Genomic DNA, 22,523 nt, shown 5'->3' with positions numbered 1-22,523 from the left:
TAATTAGCTTTAATCATTATGAAAGGATTAAAAGTATTATCGCAAATTTTCGCTGATTCTGGCTCTTTAGGCCCGCCCCCCTAACTGTATCCGGTCATTTCCGGACCGGATCTAACTTTCCGTATCCTGTCTGAGCCTGGGCCATAGTCCCGCCTCCGTTGGTTTACAGTGTAACAGAGGAGAAAGCTACTCGGCGATGGAACACTCGTTTTTCAATCGGATTTTTGCGTTTGGAAACTTTGATCCAGTCTCTACACGCCTGGATTATGATCCCCGCACATATCGTGCGTTTTGTGCGCGAACGTGTCCACTTGTTACCATAGCGCACAGTTGGCTTTTTTTCAATGCTTTTTCATGTAAACACTGGCGGATAAGCAGGAATACAGCGTGGCAACGGATATGTCTATTTCAATGGGGTTTTTTTTATTCGAAAGCTTGTCACCGAGTCTACAGTCTACTAGATGAGTCGCGCACAGATTGTGCACGATGCGTGCGCGTGCCCACGTTAAAAGGTAAGGACAATTTGGCAGCTGCTTACTAGAGCTATGTTTAAAATGGCAGCAAAATTGTTAAAACCAAACTGACCTAACTGACCTATTAATAATAGGTCCAGATAATCTCACACAGTCAAAATATTTTAATCAGTGAAAAAAAAGTTAAATGTGTGAAAAAGATCAAACATTTCTTGGGGGTGCTACAGGGGTGCTATGGTCTTCTTGGGGGTGCCTCCAAGCTCCCCCATTGCCGCCTAGGATTACAGCACGTGAAAAATAAATCAACATTGGAGTCAGTTTTGCCAGACACAGAAGATTCGATCAAATCTCCTCAACACCAATAGTTGGTCTTTAATTTATTTTCACCTATGATATCGTGCTGACTAGAGGTTTCAGGGCCATAGATTGAGGTGAGGAGTGGGCTCAGAATGGCGCGTGTGTGTGTGTGTGTGTGTGTGTGTGTGTGTGTGTGTGTGTGTGTGTGTGTGTGTGCGCGTGTAGAGAGATCCTAAGCCTAAGGTTTCCTCCTCCTCACCAGTAAAATGCAGATCCTTGACCTCCACCTCTGCCTTGGAACATCTCTCTCCATACTCCTTCTTCTCCTCTTCCAGGAGCTCAAGTTTTCTCCTCAGAGCCGTCAACTCCTTTTGAAGCTCACAGCCATTCAGCCTGTCTTCCATCTGCTTCATCTGGGCACGCACGCACGCACGCACGCACGCACGCACGCGCGCACACACACACACACACACACACACACACACACACACACACACACACACACACACACAGTTGCAGAATGGATGGCTTAACAAAGACCTTGATTTATCGGTGGTCATGGTATCGGTGTGAAGTGACGGTCCTGGGTTCACTGTCAACATTGATCACTTCCATTCAACTCAAACTATACACAATCTGCTCTGTTGTAAGTTATGTAACTCATATGTAACATTGTTTATAAATTATAACACATCTCATACACAAAGGCAATGAAAAGTGCTTTACAGGCAACATACAATGTACGGTATTTAACAGGAAATAAAGAATAGAGGCCAGGTACTGTATATGATTGCAGAATTGCAAATAATATCAGCGGCACAAAAGAATAACTTGAGTTGCACAATGTCAGCAATAAACTGATATTATAGTGTATTTGTCAAAAGTATTTTTATCATGTAAGAGCATTTATCCTTCTTCTGTTCAGCCACCGACATGTGGACCATGCTGGGGACCCAGATAATCGGTGTTTCCTAAACGCCTCTCAGCAGAGCTTGTGTTCCTCAAATACTATTGGTGGCAGAGGCTCAGGAGGTAGAGGGTCCGTCTTGGAATCTGAGGGTTGCAGGTTCGATCCCTGGCTCCTCCTGGCTATGTATCGGAGTGTCCTTGAGCAAGGCACTGAACCCCTAATTGCTCCAGATGAGCAGGTTGGTGGTTTGCATGGTTTCCTCTGCCATTGGTGTGAGAATGTATGGGCGAATGTGAAATACATTGTATTCTTTGGTGTTTACAAGCATCAAGCAGCATAATGCTACTCAGCATGAGTTTTAAATTCACCATTTTGCATCAAATGTCTTTGCATCACTGTGCAATGACGTTAAACAAATGTGAAAAGGAAATGTATTTGCTTTCCTGTTACTTTACTTTTCCCCCAATTTTCTGCTAAGTTGCAATGGTTCGCTGCCAGTTGTCATAAAGTCATTTGTTTCCCGACGGCAGTTCCTTTAACAGCGTTAATTGTTTTATTAAACAGAGTGATGGCTCACTGCCACTAGGAGAGATCAGTGATCCCACTCATGTATAATTATTCTCCATCGGTGCCAGAGGAAGCAGGAGGAAACCAACATGTTCCTTTTCTGGCAGGTCACTCCTATTGGTGCCCTGTTACCCTATAAGACTTTCTTCCAAGCAAAATTGCGAGGGACACATTAGCTCATACCCTGCCAAAAAAGACGTTTTCTATAATAAAAACGTCTTTTTAACTATGGACCTCCCTGCCAGACGTCTTCTGGACGTCTTTAAAAAAAAAAAAAAAAAAAATTGAAAAAATGTTTTTTGAAAAAAAAAATGTTTGGACCTCCAACAGTGTACTAGCCATGATCGCGATCGCGAAATTGCATGTTTAACCCCCATACCAACCCCATCTTTCAAACATGGCAGCCATGTTTGTTTACATTTGAAGAAAACATAAGGGCTGCCTTCTCCTGAATGCCTGAACGGATTTCCAAGTGGATTTTTTTGTTTGAAAGCTGTGAAAAGCATGCACATGCATAGTGCATGATCTGTGCACGAATGTGTGCACCAGCGTGCACACTATTTTTTTAACCCTTTGTTGGCGAACCGGCAATATAAGAGGTCCCACTTTAAATATGGCACTGAAGAAGTTAAGGTGGAACAATCAGTTGCAAAATCCCTTTTTCTCATAATATATTTGAGCTATTTAGCCTTCACAATGAGTTACAAGTGAATCATTAATTATTAGGTAGTGGCTTCTATCATACCATGACCATTCCGATATAAGGGAGGGAGGTAAAATAGGAGGTCAACTCTGGACACACCTGCTGCTTGTGCTCCAGCCTTTGTCTCTCCAGGTCTTGGGTCAGCCTGGAGACCTCGGCGAGGGCCATCTCCAGGGCCTGGCAGGGCATGGCACTCTGCATCAGGATCTGACTCTCCCTGTTCAGCTTCTTCTGCTCCACTAGCATCTGGAGGATGACACGCAAGTGGCGCAAGTTGTCATGATATTGCTGAACTTTGTAGGAGGCAAATGACATCTTCCCGGAAGAACATACTAGCACATAACCAAAGCTACTGAGAGACATTTAAGTACAAGAAATCACCTGACACCAGAAACTCTGAACTGCAATAGAGTACAGCTAAAGTAACGAGGAGCCCAAATAGAGCCTGATTTCAGGAACAGTAAGTCAGTAACACACAGTGGAGCACAACTTGAGTGGGTAGAAGATGGAGATATAGATCCTGACTCCTGTGACAGAGGAGGACTAGAGCTTAGAAATTCAGCCCGAGCCCGACGGGTCGGCGCGGCGCGGGCTGGGCCGGGCTCAAATTTCCATATATGACGGGCTATGGGTCGGGTCGGGCTTTTATAATCCGGTAGGCAAGCGCAGCGCAGTATCATGATGTCTCTGTGACTGTGTAAACTGCGCGCTCATGACTCTATGGCAGCACCGCTGCGCTGTTGCGCAACTTGACAGTTGAGCGTGAGTGTGTGTGTGGCTGGCTGCTGTGTGCATGCATGCGCTGCCAGCGCTGGTCGAGCAGAGCGGAGGACATCGTTGAAACAGTCCACAGACACTTTTTGTATCCTAAATAATAATCATAATAGTCGTTGTGTGAACGTTGTAGCTATAATAGCCTGTGCGCCTGCTGCCTGATTTAGCGGCGGCCATCAGCTGTGTTTTCCAGCAAGGCTTTTTGATTGATTGAAGAATTATAGGCTCCGAATCCTCCGATTTGTTCCATAATTAGCACGGTACTTGCTACAATGTCTTATATATAGGTCTATAAAGACAGTTGGAAAAGGACTCTGTTCTTAACAAATCACCATATGAGAAAAAAGGCTGCTGCAGCAATTAAGCTTGTTTATAATGTCGGGCTGCGGGCTGTGTCGGTCTCCAATTTTCAATTATGTATCGGGCTTTGGGCCGAGCTCGGGCTGCCGTTCTGTGGGGTGGGTTGGGCCGGGCTCACTTTTTTCAGGCCCGATCTAAGCTCTAAGGAGGACACCACAGCTTCAGTACCACAGAGTGTCCTCCGAATACAGCATCGCAAGCCTAATTTATACTTCATCACACATTGGTGTCACTCGATAACCAAACTGGTTAGTGAAAATCATTGCTGCCGCCATGCGACAGCGTTGTGTGACAACGTAGAAATTAGGCTTATGCTTAACTAATATTTTAGTTAGGCTGTGAAAAAGTCATCTAGTATTGTGACTGTAACCGGTAAGACATTCTATCCTGATCCAAAGGGCAAATAAAAATGATGATGAAACTTATGTGATCTGAGTAAGGAGAGAGAGAGAGGGGGGGGGGGGGGGGGGGGGACAGCTATTGGTTGAGAGAACTTACTTCTTTGGCAAAGTTCTCTGCCTTTGTCCTCAGGTCTCTCTCCAGGTCCAAGTTGTCCAGTAAAGCCTCATACTCTTCAACGGCAAACTGAGAAACTAGACATAGAGTGATATTTCAAAATTCACAATCACAATTTTACCTCCACCTTTTCATAATTCAGTCACTATTCTTTCCCATCCCCATTCCCAGCAGGGATAGGGCAAATTAAAACTTTATTTTGATCTTGAGTACTATCCTTAATTAAAGCATCGGTTGAGATTGACTGGCCAAGAGCACAAAAAAAAAAAAAACTAGAAATACTGTTCCTACGAAACAGTGTGGGCTCGCATGTATGGGCACAACTATCTACCTTTTGGCTGCTCCTCATTGGCTAAGGGCTCTGCCTTTGTACTGTCGGTAATGTTTTGATGAGAATAAACTTGACTTACTGTATAAAGATTTGGTATAACATAGGGGCCGTAAAGTATTAGCCTCGCAACAGCCAGACTCTCCTAGGAGAGAGGTGCATGTGAGAGGTGCACGGCTGCTCGACCAATCAGGAGCGGCGTGAGGCGGGTCGGTCCAAATGCATTTGATTGGAAAATCAGAAAATAATTTCTCGTAATGAGACTCTATGGGAGGGTTCCCAGACCGAGAAAGGAACTACATTGGTGATGATGTAGCTCGGGATGCCAGTTTATGGTAATCCGCCTATTATATTTAGAGATATATTGTGTTGAATTGGAAATGTTGGCTTATATGGGTGGCCACAATTCCATGACAATCTAGCAGGTAGTTTTCCTGATATCATGGTTGGGACCAAAAGTGCTGGACTGACAGACTGACGTCCCACCGATCGCCTAACCAACAGACATTGGCCGGGTTTCCCAAAGCGCAGTCGTACAAGGCCGTCGTAGGACACTCCGGTACGACGACGAAGCTGTTTCCCAAACGCGCCTCTCTCAAAACAGGCTACGCATGCCCTTAGGCTGGCCAGAGCCTTGTATTATAGAGTTCTGCCAACTCTGCCCCCATGTGAACGGAGATGATGCAACTCTGCACCGACTCTCGTTGAATGGCTCTGGGTCCTGATTGATCCCCACAACCAGCTGCGCTCGCAAATGAATTTCAGCTGTTGTGTGATTGTACTCGCCCCGCGAGAAAGAAGTAGAAAACTAATGCTTATGCTGAAAATTAACAAACTTGTTGGTAGGCTAACTGACCACACAGACCCCTTGTTTTTATTTTAAACTCTACTTGGAAGATTTAACGGCTGCACAAAATAGCCCAGTGGTTTTAATTTTAAACTACGACTTAACTGTTCGTCTAATAAATCATCTTAAATATATAAGCTACCATGAGACTATATTATAGAGCTTTGATTTTCAAAGTGGGTCCGGGGACCCCAAGAGGTACTTGAAATGTGGCAATGCACTTAAACGGGAATCGAACCCGAGGCTTTGATTCATCAGTCTAACATACAGTCCGCCAAGCCAACAGCGGTGACAACAAGGTTGAAGTAGGAACCAAATGAACCCTCATCATGGGTGTAACTCAGAGAGTGTACTGTACAATTAAATGGTCCCATTTGTACATGCACGTAGCAGGCTACATACCCAAGATGAGGGTCCATTTGGTTCATATAACTTCCTAAGTAAATACAACAGCCCTGCCAATAAAGTTCAGCGCTCGAGTGGCGTGATGGCTTGTGTATTGGACTGACAGGTGGAAACTCCGGGTTCTATCCCCGCTTCCGTGCAGTATTATATATAATTTAGCTGGGGACCCCCAAGGGTCCCCGGACCACACTTTGAGAAGGAATGGGGAGCTCTTCATTTTTATGTAAGTATGTTGTGTTGTGGTGCGCTCTCTCAAGCAACCCAACAGACGCATAACATAACAAATATATAGTTCATCTTTTTTTTTCTTTCTTTTTTTCCCCTCACTATATTACTTATTTTTATAGCAGGTGTGTAGCCTAAGCTAGCTACTCTGCCATCCACTTGACTTAGATCGATTTTTTATATACTTTTATAGTTATACTTATAGTGATCAGCTTCACTACAAAGGGTTTAAGGGCGCCCCAGGTCACCTTTAAGAAAAACCTTCGTAAGACAGGTCTGCGTGATTGACAGGAGCCTTCACAGGTTCTTCTACGATCGTCCTGGAGACTTTACGATGGGTTTTCTGAAGTCATTCCTAAGGTGTGCTCACCCATCGTAGCAGCCCATTTGGTTCCATTGTACACTCTCGACCGGTTTCCTGAAAGCCGTCGTAGCCTTGATTGACAGGAGCCTTCATAACAGTTTTGCTGCTACGATGGGTCTTACGACCATCCTAAAGCTTAAGATCGCTTTGGGAAACCCGGCCAGTGTCATCCTTAGAATCCCTCTGCTAGAGGGGCTAAAAACAGCAAGTGGATTGAGCATAACTGATCATATCTGTTGCTTTCGTTTAGGATGAGCCAACACTCAGACATAGCAATAGACTGACCTCTGTTGTACTTTCCTAGGAGTTTCTTTTGTTGCGCCATCTCAGCAATAAGAACAGCATGATCGTGTTTCTCTTTCAGTAGCTGCAGACATGGGAAAGGCAAAAGTGGAAACTAACTAGCACCAACACTGTCTTATAAAATGGAGGCAATAAATGTGAAAACTAAAGCCTAATTTACACTGTGTAAAAGCCCCATTACACACTGGGGAGCATCTGATAAAAAATTATAGATTCCAAAAGTCTGTTTATACTCACATTTTCTCTGGTGTCCTTCAGCTGGTCTCTTATTGCCTCAAGATCAATGACTGCTTGTTTTTTCTCTTCCAGTGTCAACTCCAACTTATTCCGCAGCTCTGAGGCAAAACAACATTTCCATGGGCTGATTTTCAACATCTTGAAACTTAGATAATAATAATTAACTAGAAATACTGTTCCTACAAAACAGTGTGGGCTCGCATGTAACACCATGTATGGGCACAAAGATCTACCCTTTGGCTGCTCCTCATTGGCTAAGGCTTTGTACTGTCGGTGATTTTTTTGAGGAGAATAACCTTGGTCTATAAGGTTTTGGCATAACATACTGATACAACATACTGGTCTCGAGCCCACGTGTTGCTGTTATTATGTTGTCGCACTTGTTGGTGGTGATGTCACCAAGAACGCTGCTCCTCATTGGCTAAGGGCCCTGCCTTTGTACTGTCGGTCATTTTTTTGAGGAGAACAAACTTGACCTTGATTTGGTATAACATACTGGTCTCGCCTTTCAGCGAGCCCACAACTAGGGGAAAATCTACGTCTGTGTGTGTGTGTGTGTGTGTGCGCTGACGTCACCCAATGGGAAAAACCTTGGGAAAACACACAGTGACGTCATCCAATGGGAAAGATCAGGTGATGACGTCATCATCACCATCAATAAGTGCGACCTGATATGAATGTAAAGGGTGATGTCATAATATCACCAGGGCACCAGGGGCCAGGGCATGTACAGTATGTCTGATAAGCTTGAGGATTGGCGGATTGATGACCTTCACATGACACTTTGACCAGAAGTGGACCAACTTCCATGATTGGTCAGGTTTCACTGGTGTTATTTTACATATAAATGCGGCTCAAGCAGCTGTGTAGTGTAAAAATCACACCCAGTGTGAAGTGAGCAGTGCATTAAGTATCCCGCGAAGCTTGGCCACTGTGACCCTGAGCGTACATACGGACAAAGCCAGATGTTGGAGCTTAGTGACATAGTGAACTGTGACATAACTGTGACATCACTTTCAATATAAGAGAAGGTATGTTCAAGCATCCAGTGCAGTTTGCAGAGTGTTGGTTGCAGAGAACAGAATACTAAGATAAAAGTATACAGATAGCAGTTAATATTCCGCAAACATGCAGATTTTTGTGAAGACACTCACTGGCAAGACCATCACCTTGGAGGTTGAGGCAAGTGATAACATTGAGAATGTCAAAGCCAAGATCCAAGACAAGGAAGGCATTCCCCCTGACCAGCAGAGACTGATCTTTGCTGGCAAGCAACTGGAAGATGGACGCACCCTTTCTGACTACAACATCCAGAAAGAATCCACCCTCCATCTTGTGCTGCGTCTGAGGGGAGGAATGCAAATCTTTGTCAAGACTCTCACTGGTAAGACCATCACCCTAGAAGTTGAGCCAAGTGACAATATTGAGAATGTCAAAGCCAAGATCCAAGACAAGGAAGGAATTCCCCCTGACCAGCAGAGATTGATCTTCGCTGGTAAGCAACTGGAAGATGGACGCACCCTTTCTGACTACAACATCCAGAAAGAATCCACCCTGCACCTGGTGCTGCGTCTGAGGGGAGGAATGCAGATCTTTGTGAAGACACTCACTGGCAAGACCATCACCTTGGAGGTTGAGGCAAGTGATAACATTGAGAATGTCAAAGCCAAGATCCAAGACAAGGAAGGAATTCCCCCTGACCAGCAGAGACTGATCTTTGCTGGTAAGCAACTGGAAGATGGACGCACCCTTTCTGACTACAACATCCAGAAAGAATCCACCCTCCACCTCGTTCTGCGCCTGAGGGGAGGGCAGTAAATGATTCCATGATTCCCCTGTCATGTGCGTTTATTTAATGCACACAGTGGGGCCTGTGGTCAGGACCAACCTGGTAATCAATTACAATAACCAAAGAAAAAAATACAAAAAATGTGTATAGTAATACAAAGTTTGATACAGTAAAAAACTGCAAAAAAAAAGAATCTATTAAAAAGAGGTGGGCGCGGTGTCTCACAGAGCAGGGCATATACCTTGGGCAGATTCAAACCGGGGTCAGCTGCATGCAAGACGAAGGAAGGACCAGAGATTTCTTTATGCTATGTGCACTTACTTGGTGACCCATTGAGGCGCCAAAAAAATAAAAATTGCCTCTCAAAATCCAACCCTATGTCCTCGCCATGAGAGGTGGAAGCAGGTAATGCTGACTAAAGCCTGTATCATAGTCGGGTCCGCGGTGGAAGGCTTTACACCGCGGTGTAGTCTTTTCGAGTCTTTTTGAGTCATGAAACTACAACGTTACATCATTCCTCGCGGTGGAGAGCTTTCCACCGTGAGTCCCAACACATCTCTCTGTTTTTACTATCAGACAGACAGGCTCTACACCCTGTTCACTGATTGGTCGACCTGAACCGGTCTAGACGGGGTAAAGGACTTCACCGTGGGCCGTGACTATGATGGCCTGCACTTATTTTCTGACTTGAGGTGGAAAGCTTTCCACCTCAAATTTGCGGTGGATAGGTCTCCACCGTAGACTCTGATACTGGCTTAACAGGGTTCTAGTAAAACATGCATGGCTGATCACCTGTGCAGTGGAGATACATTAAGATTACAAACCATTTTCAGCCCAATCAGAGAACCATTGAATCCCATTATTAGAATTTTGGAAAATATTAAACGTGAAAATATATGTGTGGCAATAAGTGTGCCTACTAGCTTTTGTAAATATCAACCATCAACGTTTCCATTGCAATTTCCTTTCAAAATAGATTCAAACCTTTAACACTGAACTTCAGTGTGTGTGAGGACCATAGCTTGTCATGTTGGTAGGTAATACAAACGGAAAAACAAGAGATGAATGATGGTTATTAGTTTATACGCCAGGGTTTCCTGCAGGAAAAAGTCTTGACCAGGGGGGGATCTCATGGCGCACGCGCGAAGCGCGCGTGCGCCGAAAATTTGTGATAATTAATTAATTCATTCGAGTAATTAATTCACTTAATTTTTAATATTAATTCTTATTTTTGCCCTATAAAAACACATGAATGTGCCCATGATGACGGAAAACACAACTACATGCTATCATCCACATTTATTCAACATTGAATAACTTATATTGCCGGTTCGCCACCAAAGGGTTAAAAAAATAGTGTGCTTTCAAACAAAGAAATTCGCTTGGAAATCCGTTCAGGCATTCAGGAGATACCAGCCATTATGTTTTCTTCAAATGTAAACAAACATGGCTGCCATGTTTGAAAGATAGGGTTGGTATGGGGGTTAAACATGCAATTTCGCGATCGCGATCATGCCTAGTACATTGTTGGAGGTCCAAAAAGTTTTTTTGAAAAAAAAATTTTTTTGAATTTTTTTTTTTTTTATACCCTTGGGGGGGCGGGGGGGTTTTCTGGCCAGGCGGGGCGCCTGGCCTGTAAAGTGCTGCAGGAAACCCTGTACGCCATACAAAATTGTCGCTTGTTGAAAGTAGCAGATCTACAAGCTCACAACGTGTCATAACGTGATCATTATGAGAATATTATATTTTCATGTGACAGTGACACATGAGCTTATGTGCTTTCAGACACGTGACACTGTCATAGACCAAGTATAAATCAGGTTCATTCACTCCTGTTTGGGAAAACTTCATTAGATTCAAAATGAGTTAGCCTTGTATCAGGATGAGATTCTAGAATGTTATGCTAAACTAGAAATACTGTTCCTACGAAACAATGTGGGCTCGCTCGTGACTATATTCTGCAGGGTGCTAACTGTCATGTGAAGCTCAACCAATACTCCAGCTAACACCACTCCCCGATTTTCCGCAGCTCAATTCTGGGAAATTGCAACTGTAGTTGTCGCCGTTGCAGCATACTGTAGGTGTGAGGCCCCAAACCTCTAGCGTTATAAAATCTCTGATGTCAGATTGACGACCCCATAGAGTATTAGATACCTACGGTAATAACTTGCCCTCATGGCAACAGATTGCACAGGGAAGTCATGTCGTTATTTGACCATGTCTTGTCGTTATAGGAAAACATAAAGTTAAAGTATTGATGTACTTGGGACCACCTTGTACAGTACCTAAGATGGTAGCTTGGCACTGGGTTGAGATGCAGACCATGCTTGCTTCCTGTACACCTGAACCCCCGTCATCCTCCTCCTCATCCAGGCTGATCTCAGCGATGGTTTCTGGGCCCAGGTGGGAGAGCAACAGCATGCTCTTCCTCTTTAGAGAGCGATTCTGGCGGTTCAACTGGAGAAGCGGAGAAGAAGTTATGGCAATGAGGGGCTCAAAACCCAAAAGGCCAAGTGGCCTTACCCCTAAAATGACGAAATTCCAGGCCTGCATCCAACAAAATATATGCTCAGGCTAATATGCGTTTAATAAAATGTTCTATGTGTTCTGTAAATGTAAAATGTGCAGTGTTCAGATCACATGTCACCCGCCTGTATGTATACGGCTCATCTATGGTCCTATTACAGAGTGAAAAGCATGCAAAGGCTTAGAGTGGCATACAACGATGCCATGAGGAGGTTAGTTCTTCATGTTCCTAAGTGGCATAGTGCCAGTCAGTTGTTCACTTCTGTTGGTGTGCCCACTTGTGAAGCACTATTAAGACAACTCATGTACAATTTCATGCAGCGCTTGGAGGTGTCAAATTATATTATTATAGTATTATTATATTATAGTGGGGCCAACAAACCCTACAAAGAGCTGTTACCTCCAGGCTGCACAAGCACTGGTTCAGCAGCCTACTGCTGATTAGGTAGGATTGCACTATTGCACTTTTATTGTGTACTTTATCTTTTTAATTTATTTTCATCTTTTCTGTATGTCTCTGTTATTAACATTTTGTGATATGGACTTCTGTCTGAAATAAAGATTATATTTATATATATAACTATAAATACAAGGCCGGGGCCTTTTACAAGAATTAAGGCAAAACAACTAAAATAAGACTACAGTACATGCAGCATAAAAACAGCTATTATTAATAGCACAAGCACAACAATAACACTTCAATTCTGCACAGCTTTACTCAGGAGGATAGCTACACTTACCATACTTTTTATTCAAGATTAAATAGTGCTGTCACAGAAATGGCATCAGAATATGCATCTGTATAGCCTCACAAGGCCATTCACTATTAAGGCAGATGAAAGGAAAATAAGATAGCGGAGCGACAGAAGGACCAGATGAGATGCAGTTCTGATCTGCTCGTTCCTTCGTGCCTTCAATCAGCCGTAGTGGCAGGAAGCATCCAAGAGCAGTAATAAGGTGTGAAATAACAGACATCTTAATACATCAGCATGAGGACAGGAAGAGAAAGGGCACAATATCTCTCCTTTTAGATGTAATCACAGTTTTTGATGGGCTGCGTATATATTTGCATGTGGCATTTTGGTGCAGCACTTTCCTCTTGGGTATTTGTATGTGGCATTTTCTTTTAAACTTCAATGCAATTTGATCAGTTCTATCCGTATATCAAGCATCCATAAAAGTTCTACCACCAAGGTGGCCGTACGTGTCAATTAGGAATACCATCACTAAGTAAAAACACTAATGAAGCATATGGGATGGAGATGGATGCCAATTACGCATATTTCTTGTCATCTGAAGGAGGGAAAGTGCCAGGAGAAGGATGAAAAATGAAGAAGGCCTGATAAAAAAGCATTCATTAATGGCATCCTGGGGTGGGAGCAGATCGCAGCAATTCCATCTTTTGACGATGCCCTTCAGAGTGCATCTTTTTTCTGAAATGCAATCAACAACACATAACATGGGAATCACACTCTTTTGATAATAAGCTACGACTGATGAGAGACTTACATATAAAATTACACACTCATATAATCAAGGCTGGCGTGGCATCAGGCTAGCACTCTATGGAGGTCACTATTACAAAGTCACTGCCTCTCATCTCCCCTTTGATCAGACATCAACACAAAAATGTCAAGCACTGCTTTCTGATTTGACTGGTTCCAAATTGGTGGCTCCCTCTATCATTACTTTTTAATTCAAATGTGGAGAGTTAAGGAATCACGTATAACTTTCTCTCTCTTGTGCCTCGAGAACAGTTGGCAGAAGAAAATACATCATTGCAGACAAGGAAATGAATACAAAGTTCATTTTGCCTGTCGTCACTTGCAAAAACTCCAGAAATATGTTTGGGAGGACTTAATTTAAATGTAAATGAATCATGAATCAAAGCTGAAACTTTCAGCCTAGGCATATTGAATATATGAAATGCAACTGCCAAGAAATTCTGCCTAAATCATAATGAGTCATGTTCCCACCCTGCCCTTAATGACAGTACATGGACGGATTACTGGTCAACAATTTTCATTTAGCATTTAATACTGGCTAGCTGCAAAGTACATGTTAAACAATACAGTCAACAGCACCCATACCTGCAAGCATTACTGCCAAATCAAAATAGCATCTCCTGCAATTCTACCGCAAAGTGCCATATAGACCGTTATAGTGAACAGTTATAGACACAGACACAGTTCCTCAAAACAATAGTTTATCAATGCGATTTGTTGTGAGCTTGAAGAATGGCCATTTTCACTGCACGACACCATTGTATGATGAAGCATAAAACTGGGCTTAAGTGTTTAAACGGCAGTGCAGCAAGCTTTTAGACGGGAAAAAAAGGACAAAAGAAAAAAGGCCCAACACTTTTACTGTCAGTGCTGCTTGCAATGGTGTAGCCGTGCCTCTTTGCAGTTGCTTTTCATTAGACAAACACTGTGAATTCCAGAGTGTGAAGGGTCGATTTTTACACTGTTAAATGCACACGATATTACGGTGTAGTCAGCTATTACTTTTGTTATCCTCAACAAAGCCATAGGAAATTCTTGCATTGGGTCAGTGGCATACAGAGTGAGATATTGTATGTAATATGACAAAGATAATCCCTGCCAATATTCACATCAATGCTTTTCAAAATGGCATTATGAATTAACTCTTCACGAGCACTTTGGTTTATTTCCAAACCTAGACCTCAGGGTCTTTTGTGTATGATAGCAAAGAATAGTAAATATCACAACAAAATTCCATTTGAATGCATTTTTGACAATTAATTGTATTACTGGAAAGAGAGTTTTACTTTTTTCTGCTGATGCTGGTCCAGTTTTGTTTAGAAGCTATCCATAAAATGATGTCTACTACATCTAAAAACATCCGCTTGTATTTGCGGCTCTTCGTAAATGCCCATGTCCAAATGTATTTACGCACTTTGTGTTTCTCATTTTGTAAGGTGTGGTACTTTTACCTATAGATAATCCACATTTTTGACTTTCCATGTTGTAGCGACAAAACAGAGAAAAAGTGTTCCTTGGAGCACAGCTCCCTGCCAGGTCAGCAGCAGTAGGTTATTGTGGGCCAGCAACAATCGGAATGCAGTCATTATAGAGTGGAATTTGTAATTGAGGGATTAATGTTGATGAGGTTATTTCACAGACACAATATGTTGATTTGTGGGAGTGTAGAGTGTAGTTTTGTATTTGAGTTACTGTTAATTGTATTGTTATTAATAATGTGAAGTGGCATGTTATTGGCCTCCTGGTGGCGTTATAATAGGCCAATGTGAAAAGGGTGGCATTTCTTCCTTGGCCTAGTGGGAATGCGTGAGCAAAGTTGCATGACAACCGGATGCTGCGTTCATGATTTGAGGCATTTGGTTCAAAACAAGTCAAACGTTAGATGCCAATCTTAGCAAATTCAGGATGGAATATAAAAAATCGGACAGATCCGTCTTGATCACATAACTGTAGCGATATGTGTGATGTTTGGACAAAATCTGTAGGAGTAATATAAAAAAAGTATATTTTGCAAAAATTGGCCTCCAAGTGGCAGTATAACTGGTCGATGTAAAATATTTGGGGCAGAGGTCCTGCTCTGGCATCCAGGCCAGGGAATGTGTGTGCACTATTTCACGTCGATTAGGCCAACGGTGCCGGAGATGAGCTGTAAATTGGGATGCTTTGCTTAAAGATTAGATTAGGGATAACGGAGGATCCAGTAGAAAACAAGGAGAACTGGGACGCCCGCCGGCCTATGACGCTGGCATCGCCGGTTCAATTCCCGATCCGGACGACCTTTGCCGCGTCTCATTTCCCATCTCTCTCCACATTTCCTGTCGGTCTGCTATCTTATCAAATGAAGGCATAAACTGCCCCCCCCCCCCCCCCCCCCCAAAAAAAAGGAGAACTAGAAGAAAGAAGCGGTCCTGGTGCAGCAAATAATATCAAGTACTAGAAGAACAAAATACCAAAGACAATAGGAGAAAGAGATCTCAAAGTTCCAAACAGGAACCAGAAGGGGGAGTAAGACAGAGGACTCAAAGGACAACTAGAAAGACAGCAGCCTCTGCCTCCCCCCCCCCCCCCCCCCCCCTCCCATCCCGAGCCTCCTGTCCCCACAGACGCTGGTGCTGCCAGGTGGACTCACAGGGCTTTTGTCCAAAAATTGAATGAGAAATGATTACAGTGATGAGTCCAGCACCAGTGGGCCACAAAATCACTATGTGCCAGGCTCCCTCGCTCTCAATCAAACTCACATTTTAGGAAGGACTCTAAAAACATGTTCTGGATCAAAAGAATCAAAAGCAATTTTAGACAGAGAAACACACACAAAGAAGAAAAAAAAAAACGAAAAAAGAATAAAAAGGAGGAAGGTACCAGAATTGAGGGCGACTTACAAAAACGGTGTTTGTGTTGACATGACAATCATGTGCACAAAGTGGCCCAGGGCCTCATCAATTTGAGACTCGTATGAAAAAATAAACATGCTGATTTATTCAATGTGCACATTTCTCTCAGTGCGATCGCTAAGTACCCAGTGGGTTAGATGAAATCCTAAGCACACATTGTACTGCAAGATGGGAACCTCACCTTGGAGGCCAGGGCTTCAACACTTTGTCTGCATGTTCTCTCAATCTCTAGGTTCTCTTGAATGGTGTTGACCTCTTCAATGACCATGTGAGAAACTAGGAGGGGGGAGAGAAAAAGAGAGAGAGAGAAAGATCTAAAGTCTATGAATTTGTGTCATGGAAAATACGTTATTTCTGCCTCAATCGACACGTTGAATCATGACACTTTTTGGCTGAAGTATAAATCAGGTTTTAACCGATTATAATGCACATAGTTAACTTAGTAAGACAGTTAATAAAATGTTAAAGAAGAGCATGAGTTGTTGAACTGTTCTTCATTAGCCTTGGATGTGTTGTCTTTACATTGAAGTTAGTATGGGAGAGAACGGTCCACAATACATGGTGTTTGACAGTAAAGCTGGATGCACACTGCTGCGTTTTTTCGTTGCGTTTTGGAAATACGAAATCGGCAAAAACAGGCCAAGAGAGAGGAGAGAGAGCAAGGGACCCAGTGGCGACAGTTGCGAAAATCGGGAAAAAATCTAGACTTGGTCCGAAAATAAATACAAAACGTGCAGCAGCGTGCAAACATGATTGACATTATGTGAGGTCGATCTTTTTTTATTTACGTGCTCCGAAATTTGCTCCGATATTCGGCCGAAAACACGCAGCAGTGTGCAAAGACCTTAAGAATACAATGTACTACATGGGGAACAAACACAATTATTGCCAGTCTCTGTTGACACGGCCCTGTACACAACATATAAAAAAGCGGTGTGAAAAACTCTATCATGTCAACACAAGGTTATTCTCAAAACAGCCATTCAAACAGATCAAGAAATCCAAGAAATCCAATTAGGACTTCCAAGTGAGTGGTGCATAGCTTTGGTGTAGCAGTTAATTGAGATAAGAAAGCCAGTGACAACACTTGACATTGAAACATGTTTCTTCTGGATATTGTATCCCGATTTGAGTAGCCTTCACACTAAATGTTGTTCAGGGATTTTATTAAGCATCCCTACCCCCACTCCCCCAGCCCCACCTCCTCCTCCTCTTCCACAGCATCAACCAGGGCAAATCTGTTCGGCATAAAGGCTGAATACACATTGGACAAAACTGTAAAGCGTCAGGGCCATCAATAACTGTTTTGGAGCATTTGAGGTAAAAATGGAGCAATTGAGGTTACACTTGACCCCAACATGAAAGGCAGTAACTTCCCTCAAGAATGTATTGTTTGTTACACAAGCTTTAATAAATAGGGCTGTTTTGCCCACCCCAGACAAGCCTTCAGTGCCAGAAAGCCATGGGAGTTGCACTTAAGTCACTGAAATTACTTTACACAATATAAACATTTTTATCTTCCAAGGATATGGCTGAAAGTACATCGTGCTCAGAATATGTCACAGTCCATTAGCAGGAGCAGTCTGTCGGAGGTTCAGTCCAGTCTGATCTGCTGCGAATTTCTGCTGCTGAAGGAGTTGGTCACTTAAGCCCGTATCATAGTCGGGTCCGCGGTGGAAGGCTTTACACCGCGGTGTAGTCTTTTCGAGTCTTTTTGAGTCATGAAACTACAACGTTACATCATTCCTCACGGTGGAGAGCTTTCCACCGTGAGTCCCAACACATCTCTCTGTTTTTACTATCAGACTAGCCTCGCGTAGCCAGGCTTATATCTCAACTGCGAAGAGAAAAGCCTGGTGACAATAGAAGGCAGAAGGCGTTCAACTTCCGCCGTGAGAATTTCACCGGAAGCTGTATTTTTTTCACAAGTGCGGTGTTCCTGCAAACGTATTCCCTGCACGAAAAACTCTGGTCTACGTCTCCTGCTCCGTCGGTTGCGCTCGCAATAAACAATATACAAACAAAAACATTGATTCAAGCAATGTTGCACCTATTAAGAGCGAGTTAAGAGCTACAATCTATTTTAGTTTTTTCGCTGGGGAATGTAAACAGACCCGCATCGCATGACGTAACGTCCGTTAAACGCAGCACTTCCGCTAGAAATCTTGGAACACACCGGAAGGCATATTGTCTACAGGGTGCTATCAGACAGACAGGCTCTACACCCCGTTCACTGATTAGTCGACCTGAACCGGTCTAGACAGGGTGAAGGACTTCACCATGGGCTGTGACTATGATGGCCTGCACTTATTTTCTGACTTGAGGTGGAAAGCTTTCCACCTCAAATTTGCGGTGGATAGGTCTCCACCGTACACTCTGATACGGGCTTTACAGTGCACTCACCTGGACCTAATTGTGGGCCATTGTATTCTGTACACAGAAGTGACAGCATTTGAATATATCTTCATGTGCTACTCCCAAGGTGGTGTGATTTTCTTTTGTTTCGTTAGGTATTAAAAATCTCAAAAAAATCAATGCTCTAACAAACTGTTGACATTATATTAATCTGTAATAACACCTCAGCACAATGAGGATGCACTTCTTGCCACTTAACTAATAAAAATTGTGGTCGAGCCGGGGAGAAATTAGGCATTAATGCTGTTACTTTGGGAAATTCCTTACCCCCAGCGACACCTAATTAAAACTTGATGAACGCCTGTGCAGTGCGATATATGAATTCCTCTGGCACCCTTTCCACCTCAGTCATTGAATAGCACTTAGCTGCCAGTTTTGACGCGACCTTGTCTCTGTTCCTCCCTCTCACACACTCAATAATGCTGTGGCCACACTCAACAACCAGCAAAAGGATGCCTTGAACTAAATGACATGTTAATTGTAATTATTGGTAGCCATGGTAAATAAACAGCAGTGGATGTGGAAAGTGTATGAACGTCAGATGACGGGGACTACGACAGTGTCAAAATTGGCAGTCTTAATTGTGAGTTTTGGCCTCCCCATCATCATCACCCCATCTTTTTTACCCCCCCTTTTTTGCGGGCCTCTTTTTTTCGTCGTCCTCTCAAGAAAGACAGTGATTACCCCCCATGTTGACGCGCTACATAATGGTATCAGCGCCGCCAACTGTGTAGTGAATTAAATTGTATCTGCAGCCGCTTCGAAGCCTTGATGAGGGGGGCAGATGCCTTTGTGGTGTTATCATTATAACACAATGGTCATGTTGTCATCAACCTTGCCATCGCCAATTGAAAAGACATGATTGTGTGTTGGGCGGCTTTTTCTCCCTTCCTCCCACAAACCCCCCTCCCGCCACACAGCCCTCTGCCCGCTTCGTTGTGAATAGCAGCAATTTTCTAAGAGCTATGAAATCACGTAATAGGTCCTAATATGCAGCTGCTTGGCATAGTGAGGCAGCCTCTATTAACGTGGAAGTCAAACACAATATTTGTTTTGGCTGGAGAATCGCTGAATATATGAGCACAGGCCAGATTTATTCATGTGAAAATCTGCACAACTGCCATGATTACAAAGACAAACTATTTGCTCCACCATCTTCTGACATGTGGAACCAACCCCCCCCCCCCCCCCCCCCCCATCACCATTTATATTCACCCCGCGCTTAAGTGGTCATAGCAATGCATTCAATCTTTAAGAAAAATCTTTTTTTGCTAAATGAAATAGTAAGCCAAAGCATTTGAGACATATTTGTAGTGTCGGTAAACACGATGATGATGAAAGTACAGTTCCAGCAGTATCTCTGAATGCTATGTGGCATAGTCACAACTGATTGGGTTTGTACTTAAATATCGAATGAGTACACTCTTACAAGGGATGTCAACACGTGCTGTAACAAAAAATAAATGCAGTTTGAAAAGTAGATCAAAATGTGTGTTGTTTCAAACTTGTCACAATGATGTGTTGAAAATGACATTGATTATGATCAAAATGTCTTCTTATTGCTTGGAAAGGTCTGATTACTGGCCTAGTTTGAATAATAATGTTGGCAAGCAAACACACCAATCTCCTAGTCATGATTCAAATACATAAGATAATTATTAAACTGACTTGAAAACGTAATGTTCTTGTTTTAAAACAGTTTTCCTTAACCCTTAAGTGCTGTTCGGGTCATTTTGACCCGTTTTACATTTTCATTTGGGAAAAAAAGGTAGAAGTTAAAAATGTTTCCACCTGAAACTCACTGGCCTTAAAGATTCTTCTGAGATGAACATGTAAAAAAAATATTTTTGCACTACACCCATGCTACACCCCCCTCATATTTTTTGAACCTTAAGTGCTGTTCGGGTCATTTTGACCCGGAAGCACAGAAATACACAGTATTATGCCAAAACACAGACACACAGTCACCCCCACTTCTAACACCCCCCTTCCGAAGCCCCATTCCGAACCCTCCCCCCCTTCCTATAAGCATGAGCAATATTGCCCAGTATTAAATGAAGTCGTTTTTTTTACATGGATTTCAGCTAAATCAGTAAAAACGCCTAGCTCTTTCAGTGTTTAATGTGATATAGCAAAGCAGAAATGCAAACATTTACCAAATATATCATATGAATTGTTTGGTATTGAGTCAAAGTCAATGTATCATGATGATTTGTTAAGTTAAAATGTATATTAGTGTTGTTTTTTTTAAACCAAATATCCACCGGGTCAAAATGACCCGAACAGAACGAAGGTGTAGTGAATCTGAACAGAACTTAAGGGTTAACAAGTAACCAGACTCGCATTACCACAGTTCACTTCATGCCGCACCAGTAAAGCACAGCTAAATAACGTATCATAAAATGAGCATTCTAACCGAGGCCTCTCTTTAAGGTTAATGATGTTTAATATAAAGCGCAGCACTACAGTGACCCACCAGGGCAAAGGTTAGCACATAGTTTGAACTGAGACATCATTGTGCAGAGATGAACAATACAGTTCCTTACAAAACACTGTGTAAAAGGTGAAGCCGGCAATTACATGGCATTTATTGAGAAGGACGAGATAGCAATGGGCTCCTGTGACAATGTGCATGCCGCGGGGAGGTCGGACAGAGATGCCCGCGTGTACAGCAGTCAGCTAACATTTTAACTGATTGTCAGATTCTGCCTTAACCCTGGTGTCCCTATATTAAATAGCCTTTCTACCACTTTTTGTGGTCACATGTTCAGATACTGGATTCTGATTGGCTTAAAACAGTGGTAAATCAGTCAACAACCTTGAGTTGGCTCATGGACCCCACCCACTGTGTTGTGTTGCAGTTGTATAACTAAATAACCTTGCAATAACTAAATAACCTTGCAAGTTACAACTGTGTTTTCTTTCATTTATATGGTAGAATTGGTAGAAAAGCAATTTACCATTTGAGGGTCCTGGGTTGTTGGCTGATTTACCACTGTTTCAGGGTTGTTTGGCACTCGGCTTTGCCTAATGCCACAACCCTGAAACAGTGGTAAATCAGTCAACAACCCACTCCCTCTCATGGTAAATGGCTTACATGCCTAATGGCCTTTTTGGTTAAATCATACTTGTGGTATGGTATGGCAGTGTCTTAGCACGATGCGATGGGTTGTGTGCTCTAAGATAGGCTAAGTTCTTTGTACAGTGTCAGGCTTAAGTGCTTAAACCTGATAAGTGATGATGTTAAGCCGGCAGATGAACTCACCTCGCTGGAAGTCACCCAACTTTTTGATGGCTTGGTCTCGCTCCACCTGCATGCGTTCACACTGCCGGTCATTGTAGGAGACAGAAGAAACAGTTTTTATTAAATCCTGTAAATTGAACTTACACGCTGGGAGCGTGACCAATAAATGATACATTTATGATACAAACTATTCATTCAGTGATGCCTCATTCATACAGGTTGGCAATTTTATGCGCAGTAAACTAAATCAACCTTGTCTCGAAAAAAATCACTTTATCACCTTGTTGTTATATTCAAATTCTGCAGTTTAAATTAATATGAATTAATAATACACACTAAATTAATGTACCTGGTGTGTCCGGGACTTAACACTGTACAATCCTCAGTGTTAAAGGAGTAGTTCAACCCCAAAATGACCTTTTTTTCTATTGATTACTCATGCCATGGAGAATTGAGTTCAATAATATTTTTTTGTTTTAGTCGCATCACATTCCTAAGACAATAATTTCATCACAATAAATGTACCTCCATTGATTCCGGATGGGGACATAATTGCATTTGGGTCCCCATCCGGAATCAATGGGGGTAAATTTACGGAAATCATTTTCTTTTACTTAGGAATGTGAAAAATGTAAGCCATTTACCATGAGAGGGAGTGGGTTGTTGGCTGATTTACCGCTGTTTCAGGGTTGTGGCACGAGGCAAAGCCGAGTGAAACAAGCTGGAAACACAGATTCTACTGTATTCAAGATCTGCTATTTTCAAACATTTTGTACTTTTACTTTTTATAATTTAAGTACATTTTGATGCCAACACTTTCATACTTTTACTCAAGTACATTTTG

The 22,523-nt window shown here is 42.7% G+C and overlaps 1 protein-coding gene across 2 annotated transcripts in view; it reads right to left on the bottom strand.

Annotated features, from left to right (window-relative positions):
- The window catches only part of shtn1 (shootin 1), a 34,965-nt gene that overhangs the window by 9,082 nt on the left and 3,360 nt on the right, over positions 1-22,523 (bottom strand). For both annotated transcript variants that reach the window (XR_013962618.1, XM_080739718.1), the window contains exons 3-10: positions 21,701-21,761; positions 16,202-16,296; positions 11,384-11,555; positions 7,310-7,407; positions 7,055-7,136; positions 4,583-4,677; positions 3,050-3,196; positions 1,030-1,183 (exon numbers count right to left, since the gene is read on the bottom strand). Coding sequence is in view for 1 of the 2 variants with exons in the window: in XM_080739718.1 (XP_080595844.1) it covers positions 1,030-1,183; positions 3,050-3,196; positions 4,583-4,677; positions 7,055-7,136; positions 7,310-7,407; positions 11,384-11,555; positions 16,202-16,296; positions 21,701-21,761 (904 nt within the window). In the remaining variant the exon portion in view is untranslated. The remainder of the gene's footprint in view (positions 1-1,029; positions 1,184-3,049; positions 3,197-4,582; positions 4,678-7,054; positions 7,137-7,309; positions 7,408-11,383; positions 11,556-16,201; positions 16,297-21,700; positions 21,762-22,523) is intronic.

Source organism: Nannobrachium achirus, assembly GCF_963921795.1.
Source record: "Nannobrachium achirus genome assembly, chromosome: 13".
NCBI classification, from domain to species: domain Eukaryota; kingdom Metazoa; phylum Chordata; class Actinopteri; order Myctophiformes; family Myctophidae; genus Nannobrachium; species Nannobrachium achirus.
Note: the sequence above shows the minus strand (reverse complement) of the source record. Positions and strands in the feature narration are given on the sequence as shown.